This window comes from Oppia nitens, unplaced genomic scaffold, assembly GCF_028296485.1.
Source record: "Oppia nitens isolate AA-2021 unplaced genomic scaffold, nextdenovo-longstitch-racon4-pilon3 scaffold4_pilon_pilon_pilon, whole genome shotgun sequence".
Lineage (NCBI taxonomy): Eukaryota > Metazoa > Arthropoda > Arachnida > Sarcoptiformes > Oppiidae > Oppia > Oppia nitens.
In genome coordinates this window covers 618,109-634,045 of record NW_026533232.1, presented here as the reverse complement: position 1 = coordinate 634,045, position 15,937 = coordinate 618,109, and the positions used below count along the sequence as shown (strand labels likewise).

Below are 15,937 nucleotides of genomic sequence, written 5' to 3'. Positions count from 1 at the left end.
TAATTTATATATATATTTTTAATTTAAAGCAATTGTTGCTAACTGTAAAACAATATTTTTCTGTTTAACACAATTTAATAAATTACAGTAAAATATTAATAATAAAATATACATCAATATGTTTTTTAAAGTTGGTTAAAAGTATTGGCACATTTAACTTTTTAATCAATACAATTAATTATTTGTAATTAGATCAATTTACAATTAATTAATTAACAAATTAATTAATTAACCAGTTGAGAATGCTAGATATAATGCATTTCTATACGAACTACTTATACAAATTAAATATTAAATTATAATTTACTTTAAAAAATCAAATGATTGTATGACAAAATAAACTTAAATATTAGTCATTTAAAATTTTTAAAAATTTATATTTAAAAACTTATACTTCATTTTTGATGGTACCTGTAGTTTATATTTTTTGATGAAAAATCAATACTTTTTCAATGAGAGGACAACTAAAATGATTGTAATAATATATAGGAAAAAATAAATAAATTAATTAACTTAAGTTTTTAATATAATTTATGAAACTTTTTATTTTATTTTTTTTATTTAATTGATCCAATACTTCATAAATATCTGATAACACAAATTACTGATAACTTTAAGGATTATTATCAACAAAAAAGATATAACAAAAATAGTCTGATGTTAAACAAGTGGATCAACTGTTGCATTAAATTGATTTGAAATTAATTAATATATTTTAATATTTAAAAAAAAATAATTTCTGTAGTCATTGAATACATTCATTGAGAAAACATCTAAATATTTTAAATAATAAAAATAAATTGTTTCTTCTAAACGATTATTATTTTTAATTTTTAAGTAATTTAATGATATATTTTATTATATTTAAAAAAAGTAATAATAATAATAACCTTTTTTTAAATTTATTTATTGCATAAAAAATTTGTTTGGTTTCTATAGAAATATTAAAAAACATTTTAAATAAAGCATTGAATTTGAAAACTGATTGTGTTTTTCATTCAATGTGTTTGTATGTATCGTACGGTTTGATTGATTCACTGATTAGTGAATCAATTAATTGATTAATTGATTAATTGAATACATATTTAGTTTGAACTATATATTTGACAAAACATTTGATTGTTATATATCTGTAAGTATTTTATACCAAAAGAATAGTATTAACTAAAATGCTTATCATATTTACAGTTAAAAACTGTTTGACATAACAATCGGTCTATTAATTGATTGATTGTCTAATCATTTCAATTCATTCAATAGCTATCACAACAACAATAATAATAATAAGTATAACTTTTTTGACTGTAATTTTGATTGTAATCAATAATATATTATATAATCATTTATATAGTATTTGTTTAGTTGAAGTCATTGTTTGAAAAAAACATTTGATTAATAATTATTATCATATTTACCAAACAGTAAGTGATTTACAATAAGAAATAGTGTATCACTTGTTGTGACCAGGGTTTTAAAAATGGCAGGCATTAACAATAGATGCCAATTTTGCCAAATGCCTGCCCTGCCTCTGCCATGCCCTGGACATCTATTTTCAGGTGGTGACACCTATTATTTTAATTATATATTATTATTTTATCTATAAAACATTGTTTTATCGATATTTGTTTGTATTTTTGTTTTGTATATCTTTACTTAAAAGGTAATATCATTGGAATTAATTATATTAATTGAAAATTTAATTAACAAGCTAAAAACAGTAAATTACATTATTTTTTATAAATACAGTTGCTTTTTAGCAATTTAATTTGGCAGACAAATAAAATAGATGCCCAAAATGCCAGGCATTTATGGCATCTATTTGGGCATTGCCAGGGCAGGCATTTATTTCCTTAAAACCCTGGTTGTGACACAACAACCAACCGATCTATTAATTAATTAATTGTATTATTATTTCATTTGTTTCAATAGCCATCACAACAGTATCATAAAGTATCGCTTGAAGTGATGGACAATAATAATAATAAGAAGTCATCATTTGATCGGTTCGGCGATGATTTGGCTGAACTTATACTAAGATATTTGCCAATTGATGGTCAGTTTTGTTTAGAGTGTGTATCCAAACAGTTCCAGTCGTGTGGTATTCAACGGCAGACTCACAAAATAGTCTCTATCTTTTTAAAGCTGAAACTGAAAGTTATTGATGATTACTTAAGTACTTTAGAAGATTACTTTAGTGTCCAATTGGACACTAAAATCTGGTCATCACTGATGAAGAGGACTCCAAATGTTCGTATCGTTTATATCTGTCACTTTGGTCGCCAAGAGATACAATTTATAAGAGCCATACATCGGTTTCAGACATTTTGGCCACAACTACGAGAAATTGATTGCTTGATTGGCAATATGGCCGACAAAGACATCGAATTCTTGTGCAAAACGTTTCCCAAAATGATTAACAAAATGATTATCTCAAAGTACAAACAAATAGATATAATAAAACCATATTTTTCATCAATGACTTCACTCCGAGAGCTATCATCGATCCGCCAAATAGACGATACGTTTATCGGCGACCAATTGGTTGTCAAAGGTTTACATCGATTGTATATAAATCATTTGGATAATAACTGGACTCAAGACCATCTCATACGACTCAAGACATTCATCGATGGCAATTGTCATCTGAAACGTCTTGAACTACATTTCACTTCAATGGATTACACTATTAGTGTCTCTTTGCTGTCACTTATCGGTAGATTTGAAGAACTGGAACAATTGGACATAAGATTTGATTTATTTAACCACAATTCCATAGCTCAGCCATTGGTGACAATTGGCAACAGTTGTCGGCGACTAAAGTCATTTAAGTTAGAATTAAAAGCCGATTCATTGGTCTCATATAAAAATATATTCAATGCCATCAAACACATGAAACAATTGAAAAGATTGGATTTAAATGGATTTTATGTCATTAATCAATTGAACGACCATATGGTTGATCCGTCACTGTCTGCATCACTCAAACTTATCAATTGTTGGCCACAATTGACTCATTTGAGTCTAAGATTAACTCTTTATAATCAACATTTCTTTTGGAATATACACCGAAATCTACCGAAACTTCAATATCTATACATTGATGACTCGTTCGGCGTAATCGATGGCTTATGTCTGTCATTCATATCAAGACTGAAATCATTGATGACATTAACGATTGATACCAAAAATTATAAGTCAATCAATAAGTCAGATGTGGATCAAGTGATCAACGGTTGTCTTAAATTGAAGTCAATTCGTATAAAATCCATACCGTTTAGTCTTAACGTTGATAATAGGATCTATTATATTGAGAATCAATATATTTAATGAGAAAAAAACTAAAAGTATTGTAATAATACTTGAAAAAAGCATTTGCTTATTATTAATATAAAATAAATTTTTTAATTAATATATAAACTTATAATATTACCGGTAATACTGATTGATATAAAAATTAATAAAAAACGGTTGCCTTAAATTGGATGTATGTTTGTGTTTATTGTTTTCAAAAATATTGTAGAAATCAATACATTCATTAAGATAACAACTAAATGTAATTGTAATAATTAATTTATTTATTTTTTTAAATAAATTTAAAAAAAATTGTTTAATAAAACTTTTTGATTTGTAAAAAATCATTGCATAAAATTTAATTGAAATAATAGTTATTTGAATTCCATAGAAACCAAAGTAAACATAAATAAAAAAATATTGCAAAACATAAACTGATTGTATGTTTGTATGTATCGTACGGTTTGATTGATTCAGTCATTTGATTGATTGATTGACACATTTAGTTGAACTAAATTTTGACAAAACATTTGATTGTTATATATCTGTAAGTATTTTATACCACAAGAATATTATCACTAAAATGTTTGTTTTAATTACAGTTATAATTAAAACTGTTTGACATAACAATCGGTTTATTAATTGATTGTCTTATCATTTCATTTGTTTATAGCGATCACAACAAGAGATGGACAAAAACAATAATAAGTCTTCATTTGATCGGTTTGGCGATGATTTGGCGGATCTTATACTAAGATATCTATCACTTGAAGATCAGTTGCGTTTAGAGTGTGTATCCAAACAGTTCCAGTCGTTGGGTATTCAACGCCGAACTCATATAATATTCGGTTTCAATCTGAATCAGAAACTAAGAGTTAAGCCATTTTCGACCAGTGGTTACTTCGACACTGAAAACTGGTCGTCACTTATGAAGAGAAGTCCAAATGTTCGGACCATTGGTATCAATACGAGTACATCCGGTTACCGAGATATACAATTAATAGAAGCCATACATCGGTTTCGTAGACATTGGCCACTATTGCGGCAAATTGACTGCACGATTGATAATTATACCGACAAAGACATTGAATTTGTGTGCAAAAGGTTTACCAAAATGATTAACAAAATGATTATCTATTTGTTCGATCAAATAGATATAATTAAACCATATTTATCATCAATGACTGCACTCCGAGAGCTATCATCGATCCGCAATATAGACGACACGTTTATCGGCGACCAATTGGTGGTCAAAGGTTTGCATCGTTTGAGTTGCGATCGATTGGACAATACGTGGACTCGAGACCATCTTAAACGACTCGAGACATTCATTGATGGCAACAGTTATCTGAAACGTCTTAAACTACATTTCACTTCAATGGACTACAATACGTGTGTATCTGTGCTGTCACTTATCGGTAGATTTGAAGAACTGGAACAATTGGGCATAAGATTTGATTTATTTTACCACTTTTCCATAGCCGAGCCATTGTTGACAATTGCCAACAGTTGTCGGCGACTAAAGTCATTGAAGTTAGAATTAAAAGCCGATTCTTTGGTCTCATATAAAAATATATTCAATGCCATCAAACACATGAAACAATTGAAAAGATTGGATTTAAATGGATTTTATGTCATTAATCAATTGAACGACCATATGGTTGATCCGTCACTGTCTGAATCACTCGAACTGATCAACTGTTGGCCACATTTGACTCATTTGAGTCTAAGATTAAGTCTTTATAATCGACATTTGTTTTGGGATATACACCGAAATCTACCGAAACTTCAATGTCTATACATTGATGACTCGTTCGATATAATCGATGGCTTATGTCTGTCATTCATATCAAGACTGAAATCATTGATGACATTAACGATTGATACCAAAAATTATAAGTCAATCAATAAGTCAGATGTGAATCAAGTGATGAACAGTTGTCTGAAATTGAAGTCAATTAGTATTAATTCCATACCGTTTAGTCTTAGCTATAATAATAGTGTCTATTATAATGAGAATTCAATATATTTAATGAGAAAACAACTATTAAAGGATTGTAATAATACTTGAAAAAAAAACATTTGATTATTATTAATATAAAATTTTTTTTTGATTAATAAAATTTTTTATTAATATTGATATAAAAATTAATAACAACGGATACATTATATTTGAAGTAATATTTGTATTTATGATTTTCAAAAGTAATGATAAATCAATACATTCACAATGAGATAACAACTAAGTTTAAATAATTTTTAAAATGCATTATTTATTTATTTTTTATTTGAAATATAGTTTAAACATATTTAGAATTAAATGATAAACATTTAAAATTTCAATATTAATAATTTGAATCAAAACTTTCAATTAAGTTAATCCATTATTTTTTTTTTAATAAAGATTTGTTAAATAAATGATTGTTAATTGAGAAACGGTAGACTAGAGGCCACCTTTAATCCACCCAATTGGTAGAGTCGGTCCAATTCCATGGAAAACATTTTCAATTGACGACATTTGTCGGCCAGTGTTGGTTGACTTCGGGCGCACCGATCGGCGTCGTTATATAGAGTACGGTATAGTTTAGAAATCTGTTGAATTCATAAATTTAATTAAAAATTTGTTAGAAAAATGAAAAAATCACTTACTTTTCCAAATAGTTGTGAAACGACATTATTTTTCAGTTTAGTAGCAAAACTACCGGTGCTGATACCCGATAACAGTAACTCAAGTTTGGGCCGAAAGCTAAACAAATCTGTGGCCAAAAATGTCATCTTTTCTATCGACGAACAGTCGGCCGATTTGACTGTTTGGTTGAACTGTCCGCTGGCTCTCCAGTCCTCATCGCATCTCATGGCTTGTGTTATACCGGCAATAGTTTTGATGGCATCCGATCTGATCTGTTGTGTGGAAGCGGTGTTCAGTAGTTGGACTTCATTGTCGTCCTTAAAGATTTGGATCAATCCTTTGACATAATTATCGTAAAACTGTTTATAACACGTGAGTCCGGCATTGTTGGCAATTTCGGCTCTTTTCTCAACCAATTGTTGACCGATTTCCAGATTTTCTTGACTCAAATCAAACAGTTGTTTATCTGACTTTCCATTGAGCGCCTGATCCGCACTTTTCATGCACTGGATCTGACTATTGATATCTTCATTACAGATAACTAATGAATCAAAAAAAATAATAATTTAAAGATTTTCAAAACAAATTATAAACTTTTTTTCTCAATAATAATATAAATTAATGTGATATTACTTACCAATAGTGATACAGACAAACAAAAATATAAGAGTTTTATAGGAATTCATTGTTTATAATAATTTGTAATAATTTTAATTTTATAGATTTTATAGATTATTATTTTTGTAATAAAATATATTTTTCTGAATGAATTACAAATATTGTAAACTTGTATTTATATACTTTTATTGATAAAATAATTTTTAAAAAAGTATAATTTTTTAATAAACTTTACTATTAATTAATTATTTTGATCAATACATATGTTTTTAAATTAACAATAAATCAAAAGACAGGTTTTATTATTAATTAATTAATTATTATAATAATAATATTGTATGGCTTATACTAAAGTATTAAATATATCGTGAAAGATCGCAATTAAATATAAACCATATCTAATAAGACGTGGTTCACATATTACGTTCGCACTTGAGGGGAGGGGGGGTTAGCCAAAGCGAACTTTTGCGAACGAGGGGGAGGGTTAGAGACTTTAAGAACGTTCGCATTTAGATAATATCTTATTTCTTGTGGTAGGGGGGGTAGCGGTTAGGGATAAGCGAACGTATTTTTTAAATGACTACATGCAAACATAGGGGAGGGAGGGGATCTAAATTTCTTAAAAGTGCAAATGTAATATGTGAACCACGCCTAACTATAAATAATTAACTTATCATGGTTAAATGTGAGCAAAACGATATTTTATATAACTTTTTTGTTTTGTTTATTATAGATTTATATATTGTAAATGAAATAAAAAAATATATATAAATTACAAAAATCTTTTATATGACAAAATATTAAATTTCATTATTAACATAGAATTTTGAATTTATTTAAATGAAAAAATGTAAAAATATATATATATTAATAAAAAAAACATACAGTAGTCAGCAAATAGTCTTTAATTTAAGTTTTTATTAAATTAGTATTAAATTTATTTATTATTTTTATTATTATGAAACATCAACTTAAAGTACTTTACTATGAATTTATAAATATATATTGATATTTACTTATGTATTAATAAGACTATAATTCAATTGCAATTACTGTGTGTTATTAAATATTATTGTTATACTATTCATTGTTTTACAATTTATCGTAATTTTGTTTTTAAAAAAATATATAATTTAATAATATTTAAATTTATATTATTTTCTTAAAATATCTCAAGTCATCTATTTTTTATAACTACTTAATAGAATATATTATTAAATATGACTAAATTAAATAAACATTACTAATTATATTATGATTTTTTAATTAATTTTCTAATTATTTAATAATAAAACAATGTTTGAATTTTATTGTTTATATTAGTTTCTTTATATAATATTGTTTTTATAAAAATAATATCTGCAATTTCATTTTATATTATAATAATAATTTTTTTATATTATATTAATAATTTTTAAAATATACAGTTAAATATTTATTGAGTAATTCATAAGTAAATATGACTTAACACTTTTAATTATAAATTATAAAAAAACTAATAATGGTAAATTAATAAAATAATTATTTATAATAGTAATTGTTGCTAAAATTAACCATAGTTTATATTAATTGATAATAATAATAAATTTAAATTCAAAATAATTTTATTGACTTATTAACTATATTTTTATATTAAAATTAATTAATCTTTATTTAAGATAATCAATTACATTAAAACATCGATAAATATATACTGTAATTATATTATAAATCTAATTAGTCTATTATACAAATTATTAAAAAGTTATTAAAGTTGTTAGATATATGTATGCATTTTATTATTATATAAAAAAGTGCTGATATTTGTATAGACTTTTTCTATATTAATAAAATAATAAATAATAAATTTTATATTTTAATATTAAAAAAAAGTGTATAAGAAATGGCATAAAACTGAATAAATGCATCACTTTTTTCTTGCTGTGTATCTGTAAGTAGTTTATACCACAAGAATAGTTAATCACTAAAATACTTATCATATTTACAGTTAACTAAAACTGTTTGACATAACAATCCGTCTATTAATTGATTGTCTTATCATTTCATTTGTTTCAATAGCCATCACAACAACAACAACAACAATAAGTATCATTTGAAATGATGGACACAAACAATATTAAGTCATCATTTGATCGGTTTGGCGATGATTTGTCTGAACTTATACTAACATATTTGCCATTTGAAGATCAGTTAATATTACCGGTAATACTGATTGATATAAAAATTAATAAAAACGGTTGCCTTAAATTGGATGTATGTTTGTGTTTATTGTTTTCAAAAATATTGTAGAAATCAATACATTCATTAAGATAACAACTAAATGTAATTGTAATAATATTTTATATTAATTTTTTTTAATTAAAAAAATTGTTTTAAAAGTGTTTAGTAAAACTTTTAATTTTAAAAAAAAATCATTGCATAAATTTAATTGAAATAAGTTATTTGATTTCCATGGAAACCAAAGTAAATATAAATATTGCAAAACATAAAAAGCATTGAATTTGAAAACATAAATAAATAGCAAAACATAAACTAATCGTAAGGTTTGATTGATTCAGTCATTTGATTGAATGGTTCATACATTCAGTTGAAGTAAATTTTGACAAAACATTTCAATGATATATCTGTAAGTAGTTTACACCACAAGAACTATCACTAAATATTTACACTTAAAAACTGTTTGACATCACAACCGATCGGTCTATTAATTGATTGTCTTATCATTTCATTTGTTTCAATAGCAATCACAACACAAGTGATGGACACAAACTATAATAATAAGTCATCATTTGATCGGTTTGGCGATGATTTGGCTGAACTTATCCTAAGATATCTATCACTTGAAGATCAGTTGCGTTTAGAGTGTGTATCCAAACAGTTCCAGTCGTCGGGTATTCAACTCCGGACTCACATAATAGTCGATTACTATCTAAATCAGAAACTAATAGTTAAGACATTTTCGATCAGAGGTTACTTCGACACTGAAAACTGGTCGTCACTTATGAAGAGAAGTCCAAATGTTTGCACCATTTGTATCGATACGATTATATCCGGTCACCGAGAGATACAGTTTATAAAAGCCATACATCGGTTTCGTACACATTGGCCACTATTGCGGCAAATTGACTGCATGTTTGACAATTATAAAGACAAAGACATTGAATTCTTATGCAAAACGTTTCCCAAAATGATTAACAAAATGATTATCGTTAAGTACAATCAAATGGATATAATAAAACCATATTTATCATCAATGACTACAATCAGAGAGCTATCACCGATCTGCCAAATAGACGATATGTTTATCGGCGACCAATTGGTAGTTAAAGGTTTGCATCGATTGGATATCTATCATTTAGTCAATACGTGGACTCGAGACCATCTCATACGACTCAAGACATTCATCGATGGCAACAGTTATCTCAAACATCTTAAACTACATTTCTCTTCAATGGATTACACTACTAGTGTCGCTATGGTGTCATTTATGGGTAGATTTGAAAAACTGGAACAATTGGAAATTATATTTGATTTCAGAAACTGCTATTCAATAGCCAACTCATTGGTGATAATTGCCAACAGTTGTCGGCTACTAAAGTCATTGAAGTTAGAATTAAAAGTCGATCGTTTTGCCACATATATGGATATATACAATGCCATTAAACTGATGAAACATTTGAAACGATTGGATCTAAAAGTTTTTTATATCAAAAAAAATAATTATAAATTTAACGACGATTTAATTGATCCGACAGTCTATGCATCACTCAAACCGATTAACTGTTGGCCACAATTGACTCATTTAACATTCAATTTATCACATTATGACCGGCAATTCTTCATGAATTTAGACCGAAATCTACCGAAACTTCAGTATCTATACATTGATGACCGGTTCGGTGTAATCGATGTCATATGTCTGTCATTCATATCAAGACTTATATCATTGATGACATTAACGATTAATACCATTAATTATAAATCGATCAATAAGTCAGATGTGGATCAAGTGATCAACGGATGTCTCAAATTGAAGTCAATTAAAATTAATGCCATACCGTATAGTCTTAGCCGTCGAGTCTATTATAATGAGAATTCAATATATTTAATGAGAGAACAACTAAAAGGATTGTAATAATAATTGAAAAAAAATTATTATAATTATCATAAAATAAATTCATTGACAGATTTTCAATGATATTATAATAATTATTTATTTATAGTACACTTATATATATATATTGTACTCTTAAGTAAATTTTTAATAAAACTATTTTAAAAAATCATTGCATAATTGAAATAATAGTTCTTTGATTTCCATGGAAACCAAAGTAAATATAAATAAAATATTATAAAACATTATAAAAAGTATTGAATTTTAAAACATAAATATATTGCAAAATACAAACTAATTGTATGTTTTGTATGTAACGTACGGTTTGATTGATTCAGTCATTTGATTGATTGATTGATTGACACATTTAGTTGAACTAAATTTTGACAAAACATTTGATTGTTATATATCTGTAAGTATTTTATACCACAAGAATATTATCACTAAAATGTTTGTCTTAATTACAGTTATAACTAAAACTGTTTGACATAAAAATCGGTTTATTAATTGATTGTCTTATCATTTCATTGTTTATAGCGATTGCAACACAAATGATGGACAAAAACAATAATAAGTCTTTATTTGATCGGTTTGGCGATGATTTGGCGGCACTTGTATTGTCATATCTATCACTTGAAGATCAGTTACGATTAGAGTGTGTATCCAAACAGTTCCAGTCGTCGGGTATTCAACGCCGGACTCACATAATAGTCGATTGATGGACAACATGATTGTAATAATATTTGAAATAAAAATATTACCGCAAATTGTTATTATAAAATAATTTTTTTTAATTCATAATATTGATATAAAAATTATTAACAACATATGCTTTAAAATGAAAAATATTTATATAATTAATTGTTTCTACAATAATGAGAAATCAATACATTCATAGATAAGACAACTAAATAATTGAAATAAAAAAAATTATTTGATAAATGATTATTGTTTTAAATATAATAGTTCTTTAAAAAAGTATAATAAAAACTTATTAATAATTGTTATAAAACTTTTTTTAAAACTTAAAATTTATTGCATAATAATAGACATATTTTGTTTAGTTTCTATGGAAACATTGTAAACATTTTAAATAAAGCATTGAATTTGAAAACATAAATACATTGCGAAACATAAACTGATTGTATGTTTGTATGTATCGTACGGTTTGATTGATTCAGTCATTTGATTGATTGATTGACACATTTAGTTGAACTATATTTTGAAAAAATACTTCAATGATATATCTGTAAGTAGTTTACACCACAAGAACTATCACTAAATAATTACAATTAAAAACTGTTTGACTTCACAATCGGTCTATTAATTGATTGTCTTATCATTTCATTTGTTTTTATCGATAGCAACACAAGTGATGGACACAAACAATAATAAGTCATCATTTGATCGGTTCGGCGATGATTTGTCGGCACTTATACTAAGATATCTATCACTTGAAGATCAGTTGCGTTTAGAGTGTGTATCCAAACAGTTCCAGTCGTCGGGTATTCAACTCAGGACTCACATAATAGTAGATTTCGATCTAAAACAGAAACTAATAGTTAAGACATTTTCGGCCAGAGGTTGCTTTGAACCTAAAAACTGGTCGTCACTTATGAAAAGGACTCCCAATGTTCGTACCATTAATATCGATACGTTTGATAAGCGAGAGATACAGTTTATAAGAGCCATACATCGGTTTCGTACACATTGGCCACTATTGCGGCAAATTGACTGCACGATTGGCAATTTTAGCGACAAAAACATTGAATTTGTGTGCAAAATGTTTCCCAAAATGATTAACAAAGTTATTATCTATATCTACGATCAAATAGATATTATAAAACCATATTTCTCATCAATGACTATACTTCGAGAGCTATCATCGATCAGCCAAATAGATAACGTGTTTATCGGCGACCAATTGGTGGTCAAAGGTTTGCATCGATTTAGTTGCGATCATTTGGACAATACGTGGACTCGAGACCATCTCAAACGACTCAAGACATTCATCGATGGTAATAGTCATCTGAAAAGTCTTAAACTTTATTTCACTTCAATGGATTACACTACTAGTGTCGATGTGCTGTCACTTATCTGTAGATTTGAAGAACTGGAACAATTGGAGTTGAGTTTTCATTTATGCTATTCAATAGCCCAGCCATTGATGACAATTGGCAACAGTTGTCGGCGACTAAAGTCATTTAAGTTACGATTAATTTCGGATTCATTGGTTTCATATAATGAAATATACAGTGCCATCAAAAATATAAAACAATTAAAACGATTGAATTTAAATGGGTTTTTTGTCAAACGAAAAATATAATATTAATTATCAAATAGTTAGATATGGATCAAGTAATCAACGGTTGCATCAAATTAAAAGTTAATTTGTATTAAATCCATACCGTTTAGTCTTACCGGTAATAATAGGGTCTATTATAATGAATATTCATTACATTTAATGAGAGGAACAACTAAAAGGATTGTAATAATACTTGAAAATAAAACATTTCCGTTAATTGTTATTATAAAGTAATTTAATTAATTTATAAAATTATTATTATTAATGATTACATTGATATAAAAAAAAATTATTAACAACCGGTGCCTTAAATTGAAATATATTTCTATTAATTGTTTATACAGTAATAAAAAATACTAAATTGAAATAATAAAAATTATTTTATTTCTGAATATTGTTTTAAATATTTTTTTATATTTTTATTTTTTAAATATTTAATTAGTTATAAAAATGTATAATAAAAACTTATTAATAAATGTTATAAAACTGTTATTTTTTAAAAATTTATTGCATAAAAATAAATATATTTGTTTGGTTTCTATGGAAACATTGTAAACATTTTAAATAAAGCATTGAATTTGAAAACATAAATATATTGCAAAACATAAACTAATTGTATGTTTTGTATGTATCGTACGGTTTGATTGATTCAGTCATTTGATTGAATGGTTCATACATTCAGTTGAACTATAGATTTGACAAAACATTTGATTGTTATATATCTGTAAGTATTTTATACCAAAAGAATAGTATTAACTAAATATTTATTTTAAATAAAACTGTTTTTACATAACAATCGGTCTATTAATTGATTGTCTTATCATTTCATTGTTTATAGCGATCACAACAAGTGATGGCCAACAATAACAAGTCGTCATTTGATCGGTTCGGCGATGATTTGGCGGCACTTATACTGAGATATCTATCACTTGAAGATCAGTTGCGTTTAGAGTGTGTATCCAAACAGATCCAGTCGTGTGGTATTCAACGCCGGACTAACATAAATGTCGATTACAATCTAAAACTCAAACTAAGAGTTAAGAAATTTTCGGCCAGAGGTTACTTTGAACCTAAAAACTGGTCGTCAATTATGAAGAGAAGTCCAAATGTTCGTATCGTTTGTATCGATGACTTTGGTCGCCGAGAAATACAGTTTATAAAAGCCATTCAACGATTTCGTACACATTGGCCACATCTGCGGGAAATTGACTGCACTGTTGGCAATATGGCCGACAAAGACATCAACTATTTGTGCAAAACGTTTCCCCAAATGATTAGTAAAATTGGTCTCTTTATGTCCACACAAATAGAGTTATTGAAACCATATTTTTCATCAATGACTGCACTCCGAGAGCTATCATCGATACGCGAAATAGACGACACGTTTAGCGGCGACCAATTGGTGGTCAAAGATTTGCGTCGATTGACTTTCGAGTATCGATTGGATAATCAGTTAACTCAAGACAAACTAAACCGACTCAAAATATTCATCGACGGCAACAGTCATCTCAAAGATCTTAGACTGTATATCAAGTTAACCGATTCGACTACTATTCTGTCTTTGCTGTCACTTATCGGTAGATTTGAAAATCTGGAACAATTGGACTTTAGATTTGATTTCAGAAACTGCTATTCGATAGCCAACTCATTGGTGATAATTGCCAACAGTTGTCGCCGACTAAAGTCATTGAAGATTGAATTAAAAGCCGATTGTTTGGACACATATATGGATACATACAATGCTATGAAACTGATGAAACATTTGAGACGATTGGATCTAAGAGTTTTTTTTATCAACAAAAATAATTATAAATTTAACGACGATTTAATTGATCCGACAGCGTATGCATCACTCAAACCGGTTAACTGTTGGCCACAATTGACTCATTTAACATTCAATTTATCACATTATGACCGGCAATTCTTCATGGATTTAGACCGAAATCTACCGAAACTTCAGTATCTATACATTGATGACCGGTTGGGTGTAATCGACGACTTATGTATTGAATTCATATCAAAACTGAAATCATTGATAACATTAAGAATTAATACGAAAAATCATGAGTCAATAAATCAGTCAGAAGTGGATCAACTGATCAACGGTTGTCTCAAATTGAAGTTAATCTGTATTAATGTCATACCGTTTAGTCTCAAAAATAATAATAAGTTTTCTTTAAAAGAAAATATAATTCATCAAATGAGAGGACAACTACTAAATGATTACTTATAATACTTAATTATTATTATTAGTGTTATAAAATTATAAGTTATAATAAATATTTATAACACTTGAAATATAGCATTTTTTACAATATATACTAATAGCTGTATAATAAATAAATTTAATTTTGAATATCTATCATAATTTTTTACAATATAATATGTATAATAAGTAAATGTGATTTTTTTCAAACAGGATTTTTTTAAATAGCTATTTAATTAAAAAATAATAACTGAGATCTAGTTTTATATTTTCATTATAAACAACACAAACGACGCCAATTGTATCACTACTGATGACCAATAAATGATAATTTGATCCTTTCGGTGATGATTTGTACAGAAATCTATCCGAAACTACAATCGCTTACTGTATTGACCATCAGTTAGATATAACTTAATAGACTGAATGATCTGTATGTTATTTATTTCAAGACTTTTGAGATGATTTTATTTATAATAATGATTACAATTTTATTATTGAATTGTATTTTCAAAGAAAATTTATTAAATAAATAGTGATATAATTACAGTATTATTTATTTTTATAGTATATACAGTACAATATATAAATAACTTATATATAATTTATATAATTATAATAAGTAATAATAAGTTATATAATTTATATTTATATATATATATATATATATATAAACTTTTTAGTCACTTAAAACAATTTATCATAACTTTAATTAAAATAAATTATAAAAAAATTGACTATTGATTGCAATTTCCTCTCTATATATTTAAATTG

General features: G+C 26.7%; 4 protein-coding genes across 4 annotated transcripts; 3 read left to right on the top strand and 1 right to left on the bottom strand.

Annotated features, from left to right (window-relative positions):
* The first annotated feature begins 3,819 nt into the window (after nt 1-3,819).
* Nucleotides 3,820-5,525, top strand: LOC128959740 (uncharacterized). Its single transcript, XM_054305745.1, has 3 exons — nt 3,820-3,876; nt 3,965-5,268; nt 5,498-5,525. Exons 2-3 carry the CDS (start codon nt 3,980-3,982, stop codon nt 5,523-5,525), a joined length of 1,317 nt encoding a protein of 438 aa, XP_054161720.1. The 5' UTR covers nt 3,820-3,876; nt 3,965-3,979.
* Nucleotides 5,526-5,715: 190 nt separating this feature from the next.
* On the bottom strand, nt 5,716-6,606 carry LOC128959739 (uncharacterized). The gene is made up of 3 exons (XM_054305744.1): nt 6,558-6,606; nt 5,941-6,461; nt 5,716-5,883 (listed from the first exon to the last, which is right to left on the bottom strand). Exons 1-3 carry the CDS (start codon nt 6,604-6,606, stop codon nt 5,716-5,718), a joined length of 738 nt encoding a protein of 245 aa, XP_054161719.1.
* A 2,449-nt stretch (nt 6,607-9,055) lies between these two features.
* On the top strand, nt 9,056-10,673 carry LOC128959738 (uncharacterized). The gene is made up of 2 exons (XM_054305743.1): nt 9,056-9,164; nt 9,280-10,673. Exon 2 carries the CDS (start codon nt 9,297-9,299, stop codon nt 10,671-10,673), a length of 1,377 nt encoding a protein of 458 aa, XP_054161718.1. The 5' UTR covers nt 9,056-9,164; nt 9,280-9,296.
* A 2,847-nt stretch (nt 10,674-13,520) lies between these two features.
* Nucleotides 13,521-15,190, top strand: LOC128959735 (uncharacterized). The gene is made up of 2 exons (XM_054305740.1): nt 13,521-13,681; nt 13,796-15,190. Exon 2 carries the CDS (start codon nt 13,811-13,813, stop codon nt 15,188-15,190), a length of 1,380 nt encoding a protein of 459 aa, XP_054161715.1. The 5' UTR covers nt 13,521-13,681; nt 13,796-13,810.
* Nucleotides 15,191-15,937: the final 747 nt, after the last annotated feature.